This window comes from Cupressus sempervirens, chromosome 6, assembly GCF_028749045.1.
Source record: "Cupressus sempervirens isolate cs-2001-9-10 chromosome 6, ASM2874904v1, whole genome shotgun sequence".
NCBI lineage: Eukaryota > Viridiplantae > Streptophyta > Pinopsida > Cupressales > Cupressaceae > Cupressus > Cupressus sempervirens.
The window spans coordinates 18,031,915-18,044,074 of record NC_143123.1 but is presented as its reverse complement, the minus strand read 5'-3'; the positions used below and the strand labels follow the sequence as shown (position 1 = coordinate 18,044,074).

The following is a 12,160-nucleotide window of genomic DNA, read 5'->3' as shown; positions in this document are numbered from 1 at the left end:
TCCAAATGTATGTGTAGATTCTATATGATAATTTGCTGTTGTAACTTGGTATAGCACTTGTTGATTTCTATGTTTTTCAAGTTACTCTTTCAATTAATATGTATATGATATAGGCATGTCTCCCGTAGAGACATGTCGCTTGTTAATATCATAACTCACATTAGTTATATATCACAAATGATATTTGCTTAATGTATTATCATGCTTATAACAAATTATAGATAATATAGATAAAAAATACACACACACACACACACACACACACACATACTAGTAATTTATCATCAATAATAATAATGTTCCATGATAATATAGTGAAGGATGGATATCAAATGTTTAAGGTCGATAGGCCATTCAAACATTTGATTTCATCAATTGGAATCATTTGATCGAAGCTACAATCATTAACACAAGAGAGATAATTTATATTTTTCTTAGGGCAATGACTTTCTTGGAAATAAGTTTTTGGTGCTCTTTGTTCTTGTGCCTCCTTCAATTTATATGTAAGCCATCTAACTTTTCAGGTTGTATTATGTGGTAATTAGTTATCTATTGTGTCATTAGATCTTGGCTGAATTACAATTGGTATTCTTAAGTTTTTTTCTTAGAACTCAAGACCTATAGGACCAAGCATCCTCATGAACCTCCATTTATTGGCTCACTATAATCTTTCACTGTGATGAAACATAAGGCTTGCAAGCCTTGGAAGACTCATTGTATCGCACAGACACACCCTTCAAGTTGGTTTAACTTCATCCTTTTCTCCTTTGGCACATAATAATGTAGACAAGACATACACCCCAAAATGAGAAAATTAGGTTTATCTCTAGTAAATATTTTTCTAGGAGTCTTGTCCGCTGCGTTGTGTGACATGTAAACATTACAACTACATCCCTGCCCAAAAAAACATGGATAAATGTAGGTCATCAATTATAATTTATAAACCTTTGTAACTGTATATGAGACCTGTTCCTTCTTTTCACAGCTACATTTTGTTGAGGCCTGAGGGTTGTTAGGCACAATCAACTCCCTCTTGATCCTTGCATCCCAACAAATGTTATCAAAGTTTTTTGAGGCATGCTTGTCTCCATAGTTGGACCTTAAAATCTTAGTGAATCTAGGCTCCTTGTTTGATTCTCCACAAGGGCTTTGAACTCTGGGAGCTTTTAAAATACCTCAATTTTAAGCCTCTCAAAGTAATTCCAGATTTTCCTTGAGGAATTGTCTATAAATGAAATATAGTAAATGCTTCTTTCCAATGTAGTTGCTAACATAGTCCAAATAGATCTGAATGGAATCTATCAAAATCTGTCTTTTTCTGTGCTCATTGTTAGGGAAAGTAGTCTTGGCTTGCTTATTGAGTGTGCAGCCCTTCCGCTCTCTATCCTGATCTTTCTTGAAGTCTATCAATCCTTGCACCATAATGCTCTGATGCAGGTGACCAATTCACTTGTGCCAAAACTTACAATTCGTCAGTCATTTATCAAGGCTCCATGTGTGATTGTGTCAAGAATAAATTTGTATGGGCCACTCTCTCACATAACTTAGTCAATACTCTATCACAATCCTACCTGAAATCTTTGATAATGACTTGAAAATCATCAAACTCAAATTATCAATCTCACAAGCATACTCTTTAAGATTTTTGTATGGCTGAAATTGGAAGTAGCTTCATTCTTAAACCAAACACATATAGGAAATTGTGGCGTTTAAGAACATTATTTGAAGGAATGCAAATCTTATACACCCATAGCATCTTCTTGAAGTTTGTTAAAGGCCTTATTATTGACTATCATGGGTTAAGTCAACAAGTATTTCTACAGCATCCATATTTTCTTTCTATGTAGGGTTTTCTGATTGGGGTTATCCATAGTCAGAAATGCACTTCTGTTATGTGCTGCATTGACAAGCAAGTTACGTGAAATTAGTAAATTAAATCACATGTTTTTATTTGATATTTATGACCAATTGGAGGGCTTATGACAACTTAAATGTTTTCAGGTAAGGGAAATTGTAGATATCACGGAATGACAGATCGAGCTGGGCATGACTCGAGTCCAGTGGTGCTGCTTATGCTCATTGTAAGTCTTAGCTTGTTGGTGCCTTCATATGCGAGCATTGGTGACAATGATCCTCTCTACAGGTACTTAATGTCTCGCCTCCAACTAATTATTTTATTCCTTAAGCTGCGGGATAAATGCCTCTCTCCACATGAATCAACATCTGGAAGATATCTGCCAAACACATATCTGCCTTTATTTAGCTTTGTGAGAAACCCCTTCAACAAACTGATAAGGTCTTTATTACAACCAGCCTCACAACGATGCAAAATTAGATCCTTCATCCACAAGAAGACAAAGCAATACAGATGCTATTTGAGGAAGCTGGAGGAAGGATGATAACATCCGAGAATTTCAATTTTGTCTTCCTCCAATACCATGGATGGGGTACCTTTATTATGCAAGAGAAAGTGATAATAACTATGAAATAATAATCCCAACAGCATGCTATTCAAGATGCTTGCCCACAAAATTAATCACCATTTTCAAAGAATAGATAAATTAAAATAATACTGTTTGGATGATTTGGACATTCGCTTCTATTATACCCCAAGAAGGATTTTCTCTTCAGTGCAGGTGGGACATCTGAAATGTATTACATGGAATTTAGCAATTTATAACTTCTAATCATGATGTGTGTACTATTTCTCCGGAAATGTTCACATTGATTATTTCTTAGCCTAATTATGTTAAAGAGCACAAAATGGTGTATGTAGGGGTGTCAAACTCTAAATCCGAAGTTATTTTTATTGATTATCATGTCCATGAAAAATGTATGGTCAAAAGCAGAAAAAAGAGGGATAACTGGATGGACACCAAGTTTGTTGAAGTCGTCACTTATATATTAATTTTATTGATCTTACTATACATTCTCTTATTCTTCTGAAGGATAGGTGCATATATGTCTCTTTGTGAAGTTGGAAGGCTGATGTCTAGGGAACAAAAGAACATAATTACTAACTGAAGCATAAGGAAATCATTACAAGCCATTCATTTGAACATGCAGGACAATAGATAGATTAACAGAACTTGAGTGATGAGTATTCCACAGCTTCCAAGTTCCTAGCAAGTTTGTTTTAAAATTCCTCCAAGTATAATATTCATAATTGATGTTGTAGGTTTCTTTCACCTACAAGTGTGAACAAGAGCAAGTGTTCATTTATGATAAATTCTTATAATACCATAGATTTTCCTGAAGGCAAGTACACCACATAACCAAATAGTTGTGGGGTTGACATCTCATATTGGGGGACAATTTAAGAGTCTGCAATGATCTCTGTGCAATAGTAAATCCTAGCTCCTAGTGTTGAGATTTTACCTTGCAATGATTAGTATATAGCAAGAATTGCTTTTTGAAAATTATAACTATCTCTTGCAGATTGATCCTTTGACTATTGAGCAGCCAACATGATTTTAATATTTTATTCATGCTATCTACTTTCTCGGGTCATTCACTCCCCCTTCACAACCAACTGCCCTAAAAACGTTGCCCCTTTTGGGGGGACACTGCAATAACGTCAATCAATGGATGGTTTCTATTATCTTTCCATCCATTGGAACCAATAGAACACCTGATTCAATCCAAGAATCTCTAATTGGTTGAAGGTCTCTATTGCATTGCCCTCTCTTTGCGACAAGGTGGTCAGCACCTTTTCAAACCCGGGTTTGTGAAATCAGCAGGTGCACTATTGATTGTTGACATTATTTCTTGCCAATATGGTAATCTCACCAAGTCGAAAAGAAGACCATTGACATAGAGGCAACGTGCAATTTTTTTGTTCAACAATATCTTTTGCCTCTAGTTTAAGTGCCTTTTCTAATGGTTCTCTTTTATGGGTGATAATTTGTACTTCATCTTGGTCTTCTGGTATATGCAAGAAGGGATCTTTCGAGGCTTCAACTATATTAGTGGCTTCATTAATTTTTTTTACTTTCAGGCTCTACCAATATATAGCACTTTGTTTTGATCTTAGAACCAATTTATCAGCCTCCTTTTGTTCTTTTACAAATCCCGCTATTTGTGCGGGAGACAACCTTTTCTTCTTTGGTCCTCTGCACATTCCCATCCCTTTACTAGTAGGGCCCATAATGTGAAGTTTCACTAGAGAATATGAGCTATATTTTGGTATATTATAGTAATTACACCTCCAAATATATCCCCCACCTCTTGCAACTTTGTGAAATTCTCGTGGTATGTCTCCATAAAGGATATCCTATATCAGTTTTGTATCTATTGTTTCCTTCCCCTTTAAGAAATAACATAAGTTTAAATAAAAAACTAAGAAATTCAAGCATACAAGTGCAAAATAAAGATACAGAAATATAACAGAGAGTTAAACTTGTTTCTTTATTTCTTAAATTATTTTTTGGGAAAAACTTGAAAAATTGGCACAAACTTTAAAAAATAAATTTTAAAACCTAAAATTTATTCATTAGTAAACTCAAAAATAGGATCAAATGCTCATCTTAGACGCTTAGATCTCCTTTATGGAAGCTATCTGGCACCCCACAAACGATCCCCTTCTAAAATAATCACCTTCTGTTTGAAATTCCAAAATGGAGACTAAATGAGAAGAGAGTAAAAATATATGGTCTCATAAAGGGGCGTTTTGGGGTTTCGTGGAAAAAATATATTTAAAAAGTACTTTAAATTGCCTTTTTTGAGTCAGAAAATAGTTTATTTGGGGGCAGGCACCCAGATGCCATCCTGATGTGCCCGTCCCCTCATCTGCATTTCGATGTAGGGGCAGGGTGTTCAAATCCTGTATCTTAGTCGTAAACACTTAGCACTCACTTTTACAATTTGGATTGAATCCAGTACTTACCATTAGCTGCATACACAAGGCTTGTTCTAACTGCTTGGCACCATTCACATCCTTTCACACACCATTCCTCCACCAATACTCCTGATCTCATTTTTCATCCCAGTGAACTTATGTTTGTCTGTTTCTCCATTCACTTATGACTTCATAATTTTCTAGATTGCACCACACAACTAACCATTCAGTCGCAATAAATTTAAGCAAATAATACTTAAACAGTAAAACAAGTCAAGGGTCCTTTAACATATTCTCATGTTAAAGACATGGAATTTTTACAGTCCATAGTGTTAGCATGCAGATATCTGGATTAGACATCCAAAGTTTATCTTCATTGATATTTTTCATCACGCTCATGATCCATCATCAGGATGAATAAGCAAGAGAAGAACATTGGTCACATAATCTGATCCAGGAATCTGCATGCTAACATTCTCATATTATCCATTTGTTGAACTATAGACCCTTCATAACAAAAAAGGACAGATCTCTTGGCATAATCTCATAATGCAAGTTCACCATATGCATGATTAACGCACTCTTACAAAAGTCAGAAGTTTCTAGTCATACATCTTAGCACTGCAAAATTGGTGCCCTAATCACAGCAGGGCCACGCTGAACAATTTCATATGAACCTAAAGCATCTAGGCATGGTCTTCTAAGCCCATTTTGGAAGATTGTTAGGGATGGTCCCTACAGACTACTTTAGAAGAACCATCTTCTGTAGATGCTTCACAGAAAGGTTCTGGATGAAACCAATTGTTCCACAATCTGGGAATCATTGACAATGGAATTCATGAATCAAGGCCTCAAAGACTGGCCAAACCAAGGTCTTAGTTATAACCTTAAGTATTCACCTCTCCTAGATGTTGGTTGTGGAACTTTTCACATTTTTCCTATATTTCAAACCATTAGAGCCGATAAACATGTTAAAACCATATATTTTTTATCCTGGGATAAAGCACTCAACATACAGCTAGAGCTTCTCATAGCTTCTAACCTTTGATAAAACAACATTACGGCCAAATTTCAAAGATCTTGAAAGTAAAAGTATATGAAAATTGTTGTCGGTAAAGACTATATTGTAGCCGACGGGTTGAGTTAGTATTCAAAAGGTTGCATGATGGTCGAGTCACCCCTTCGGGAAGTATATGTACATAGTTCGAATGGATTTATGGATCATCATTGTAATTGGAATTACATCTTTGCTTATATGAATAAAGTCTTTGTTTTGTGTCACATTCTAGTCAATTAATGCAATAAGTATCCGTTTACCCTGTACAGTAAACATTTGGCGTCGTTGCCAATCGAACCTAGTGCAAAAGAGGTGTTATGAAGATTAATGCTCAATCTGCTCAATAAAGATAGGAATAAAATAAAAGACAAGGATGATATACGCACAACACAAGAAGCATTAATTCTAACACAAGCGGAGCGAAGACAAAAGTTTCAATAGCTTACCAACGGGCACCGAGGGGGTAAAGGAGCATTGACCGATAGAGTACATTCACCTAGTAGACCGAGGAGTGTCGAGGACTTGCTTGAGGAAATGTGACAGAGATTGAATCTGGTAGAAGAAACAAGGTAGGAGTTCTTAGACTTGTATATGTCTAGGGTAGAGAATTCGAACGGAAGGGAAGGAACCCGCACGGCCTGAGGTGTTGAAGGAGCACGAGCGTGGGGTGAACTCTTCGTTCCCGATACATTTGACAAATAGATACAAGTAGAAAATCAAACAACTTTGTTTGAAGAAGATTTCTTCACATCGAGTAACGTGGTTGTCCAAAGCATAGTTGAAAAATTCGGCGAAATATTGCCAAATTCGCGGGTTGCTAGCAAAAATGAAATAAATGCTCAATAAATCGAGGCCAATATTTTGTTAAAATCGCAGAGGTTTCGCTGAGTTAATATTGCGCATAAAACAAAAAATCCACCATTTAAATCATTGACCGGGTCAACATGATTTTGTTTTAGGTTAAATGTTACAATTTTTTATTACATCTGCCATGTGGGAAAGACATAAGATGCCGCGCAGGAAAGACAAAAGCGAAAGAGAAGATATTTTCGCAGTCAGAGAAGTTAGGAGTTGTTGAGGAATACACAAAAGACTCTTTGAGTAGTCGAAAGTTGGAATAGTTGGAGTCCTGGACGCACCATTCGCCATCGTTTCTTAACTTTCTTGGACCGTTGGACGCAGTGATCACACCATTCACCATTGTTTCCAAGCTTTAAAAGCAATGGAAGTTTGTTTGCCAGAAAGGTGACCAGACAACAGAGAGAAGTTGTTTTGAACTTTTGCGAGCTCGTGATTCCATTCTCTGCAGATTGAAGTTTTTTTGGCTAGGTCGGGATTCCATTTTTGTCTTGTTTTCCTACTTATATATATTATATATTTTGTTTTTCTGATTTCATATTATATTAATATATTTTATTATATTTAGTTAAATAAAAATTGTTTTAATTACATTTTAGTAGCATATAATAGTAAATTAGTAAGTTTGTAGACTGTAACTACTAAATTTCTGATAGTCATTAATAGTTTGCTAATAATCAGTTACAGTCTTCCATTTTTACTATACCAAATTATTTATTTACTATAATAATTTAATAAAAAAATTAAAATTAAAATAGTTTTAACATGTATCAATAATTATAAGTCTGTAACTCTTATAAACTTATACTAATTGTGATTAGATTTTAATTTATAATCTTCGATTTCCATGTATCTGATAATTATTTATCTTTCAATTTGCAAACTTGTAGTGCCCGTTCATAATTGTACGAAACGGCTCTGGTAGAAAGACAAACCCTTTATGGATACATGGGATCGCAAGGGCAAACAGAGGAGATATCCAATGTATCCATTGCCTTAAAGAGATGAGTTCAGGCATCGGTCGATTGAAATATCATCTTGCCAAGATTCCATGCAATGATATTACATCGTGTGAGATGTGTCCAGAAGAGGATACTAGAGAGGCTTTGAAAGCCTTCAAAAATATGCACAAAGTAAGGCAGATAAAAAAAGGACATTCGAGCCATGGCAACCCCAGTGGGGACTTTTAGTTCTACAGCGTCACAAACAAGTGGAGAGGCTTCTTCTTCTAATAGGCCTCGGATACGAGCATCAAGAAGTGTGGGTGAGTCTTTATTAGACTTTTGGATTCCACGTAACACTCCTGGTGCTCAACCTGGCTTGTTAGGAACTGCATGGAACAAGGAGATGCATGAGAAGACAAAGGTGGCAATTACAATATTTTGGATCCGCAATGATATTCCCTTCAATTCTTTATGTAGTTTGTATTGGGATCAAGTGGTCACTTCTATTTCTTTATCTAGTAAAGGCTTCAAGCCCCCAGCTCGTTATGAGGTGAGTGGGTTGTTGTTAGACGGTGAGGTAAAAAACATTCATCAACTTGTGGAAGAGCAAAGAAAAGTTTGGGAATAGAAAGGTTGCACCATTATATCCGATGGGTGGACAGATGGCAGGAATAGGACACTCATCAACTTTATAGTTGCTTCAGGGGGACAATTGGTATTTCTAAAATCAGTTGATGCCTTTGATCAAGTAAAAAATGCAGAAAATTTGTGCAACATGTTGGATGAGGTGGTAATGGAAGTGGGAGTGGCTAACATCATCCAGATTGTGACTGATAATGCAGCAGCGTATGTGGTAGCTGGTAGAATTTTGATGGAGAGGCATCCCACTTTATTTTGGAGCCCTTGTGTTGCCTATTGTCTTGACTTGCTCCTTGAGGATCTAGGGAAACTGAGTTGGGTGGAGAAGGTGAAAGGAATATTGCAAAGTACATCAACAATCATACATAGGTCTTGAGTCTTATGAGCCAACACATTAGCGGTAAGGATCTTGTACGAGCAGGGGTCACACGCTTTGCTACTAATTTTCTAAACTTGCAAAGCATATCTGAGACGTTGTTAGACCTTAGGCACATGTTTCTTGATAAGAAATGGTTATAGAATCCTTATGCCAGGAAGCTTGAAGCAGAGAAGATTGTGAGGATTGTGTCTGATGCTAGCTTTGAAAAGCTAATGGAGGAGACCTTCAAAGTAAGTTTTCAAGTCTTCATTGATGATTTAGTATTAAACTTTGAAATATTTTCATTGGCTGATTTTTGTATGTTTTATTATGTTTAGGTGTTAGAACTATTGGTGAAGGTTCTACGAATTGTGGATGGGGATAAAAACCCCACGGGGTTTCTATATGAGGCCATGGATAAGGCAAAAGAGACCATTCAAAACTTGTATAGGTCAAATGAGACTAAATATAGACCCATATGGAACATTATTGATTGTAGGTGGAACCGACAACTCCACCAACACATCCATGCAGTTGCCTACTTCTTGAACCCCAAGTACTATTTCTCCAACACTTTTAAAGAAGATGCAGAGGTTCAAATTGGCTTGGACACATGTATTCGAAGATTGGTTGCTAATACGAACCTCTGAGACCTCATACTTGATGAGTTGCAAAGCTACAAGAGGGAAGAGGGGCCATTGTTTTCTTCTCTTGATTGCAAACGTAGGAGATGCACCTTGAAATCAAGTAAAAAAGAACATGTGTTTAGTTTTATCATACCATTTATTTGGCTTGTGAAGTTTATTGGAAGTTTTACCACATCATAAATGATTTTTTTAATCCTGGTAGATCTGCAGTGGGAAGATTATGGTGCCACAACACATAATCTTCAACAGCTTGCCATCCGAATTTTATCGCAGCCTTGTAGTGCTTCTGGCTGCGAGAGAAATTGGAGTACTTTTCAAAACATACACAAAGAAACATAATAGGTTGACTCAAAAGAGCCTGAATGACTTGGTTTATGTGAAGTACAACATTTTTTTGCAGGATAAGAAGGTGAAAGGTCAAGCTTCATATGAAGCACTAGACTTGGATGATATTGATCCATATTCAACAGATTGGATTGCTCCTCTTGATGGTGAGGATGCAGATGCGGATGTGGGTGAATCTTTATTGATAGATGAGCAACTAGCTGAGTTTGAGAGAGAAGTAGATGACTCTGATGCAGACATGGCAACACGAGAGGAGGAACATGAGCTTGGTTATCTATCAGGGGCTTTTGTCTAGCGTGAGGCACCTATTAGGGCAATTGCCAAGGGTGTTGTCACAACAACTACTTCAACACCACCCACCCAACAACAACAATCTCTTTTGAGTTTTACTCGTAGACGCAATTTATGATTGCCACTTTTAGTTTTCATTGATATTGAAACTTGAACTTAATATGTATTCAGAAGTAGTAGTTTCATGGAGTTTGACTTCTATATGTATTGAACTTATTTATATTCAGATGTTGTACTTGTTTTTTCGTATATGATTCTAGCACTATGTTAATCAGCTAAGTTCTACTTGCTATGAATTACTGTTTAACTAAAACCTTTGATTGTTATATGGTGGACATCTCAAATTATTATATATTCTACAAATTTGGTGTATATATATGCGTTTTAAGAATATTTAAAGAAATTGTATATCTTCAAATGTTCAATAAAATTGCCGATTTATTGTCAAATTTTTTGCCGAGTTTTTCAAAACATTTGGGCCGGCCAAGATATTGCCAATTCTGAATTTCTCAACTATGGTCCAAAGTAAGGCGGTTGTTTAGAGTAGCACGGTTGTGTAGAACGCGGGTACTCAGAATAGCGCTAGTACTTAGAATGGCACGAGTACTCAGAACAAAGCAGGTATGCAGCAAATACCACAAATTCAAAAGAAATTAATAATGGTAGGACCAAAGGAAAAATTGCCGAAATTTAATGGCGATGGAATAATCGACCAAATTCAACTTTGTAGAACATGTGAAACAATTGGGACTATGAATGACGTAACGGACCAAGATGATTGGGTCCGATAGTTGCGGACTATTCTACGGGGTGTAGCGATTGATTGGTTTTCGGACTTCGATTTGCAGAAGTTAACTTCATGGCTGGATGTCAAGAAAGAATTTATAGCAGAGTTCAGACTACTCAGGAATGATAGCGAGATAGTAGCAGAAATCTCTAGTAGCAAACAAGGAAAGAATGAAACAATCTGTGTATATGTGAGGACGTTGAAGGATCTGGTAGGAAAAATGGAAAGCCAACCACGGGACGGGTTGAAGAAAAGGTGGCTCTTTGAAGGGCTATGACCAGCATTGAGGAAAAAGATGAAAGTTTTACCTCCAACATCATACATTGATGCATATAACCGCGTAATGGACTTGGAGAGTGAATAGAGAACGAGCAAAAAGAAGAAAAACAGATCGTCTGGTTTAGAAGATTCATCCTCTAGAAGCAATAGCAACGAGGAATCAAGTAAAAAGGTTCGTGCACTACAGAAGGACATGTTACGTATGATGAAAGAGCTCATAAACATAAAAAGAATGCTGACCAAGTGAGAGAAGGGGAACTATGGTGTACAGATTGCAAAGAGGAGGACCACACAAAGGGCTCCTACCCTAAGAAACAATTTTGTGATATCTGCCAAATTGTAGGACATTCCACCAAGGAATGCCCCTTCAATATGAAAACGAAGGGACACCGACAAGTATTACCAACATAGGAAGTGTCCACTTCTGGAGCAGGAACGAATATGAACAATGACGCAGCAACCTCAAGAGGGGTTCCGAAACAACAATTGATGTGGACGAGGCGGCAACAACAATAACGAGGGTTGCAGCCGAATACAGTACAATTTGAGTAGACGATCGATGATACAATGCCATGCTTTCAACCTCTGGGGCCACTTCGCCAAAGATTGTACGACAAAGGGAACACAACAACTGTTGTACAGATGGTATGGTCCTGGAGACCATGAGGATTCAAAATGCCCTAAACCCGGGGTGAACTTGTTAAGTATAGAAACATGTGATGAGGAGACATTAGCCATCACTCGCGCGCAAGCAAATAAGACAATGTACCTAGATCCAGAAGAGGAAAAGAAGAGGTTGCAGCAAGTGCGAAAATTAGAAAAAGAAATGGACGCTGAAAAATTGCAGAAAAAGGACATTGCCGACACATCAAGGAGGAACTAGTTAGAAGAAAATATCACACGATAGGTAATGCAAGTTGAGGTTCCCATGAAGCTGAATGACCTTGCAATGCCTCAGTTACGAACTGCAATCTTGAACATGACACTGTCCTCAAAGGTGATGGAAGAGCCAAGAAAACACATAAGGTGGAAGTAAAATGATCGCGGCGGACCCATTGCTACTTGGCGCTCACCACAGGAAGACACCCTACAGTAGTAGAGATGGGTATTCTTGGAAC

At 37.1% G+C, this 12,160-nt stretch overlaps 1 protein-coding gene across 3 annotated transcripts in view; it reads left to right on the top strand.

Moving 5' to 3' along the window:
- Positions 1-12,160, top strand: part of LOC149550832 (uncharacterized) — a 60,697-nt gene that overhangs the window by 35,022 nt on the left and 13,515 nt on the right. For all 3 annotated transcript variants that reach the window (XM_089786399.1, XM_089786400.1, XM_089786401.1), the window contains one exon: positions 2,002-2,143. In XM_089786399.1, coding sequence (XP_089642525.1) covers positions 2,028-2,143 — 116 coding nt within the window. In that variant the 5' untranslated portion in view covers positions 2,002-2,027. The remainder of the gene's footprint in view (positions 1-2,001; positions 2,144-12,160) is intronic.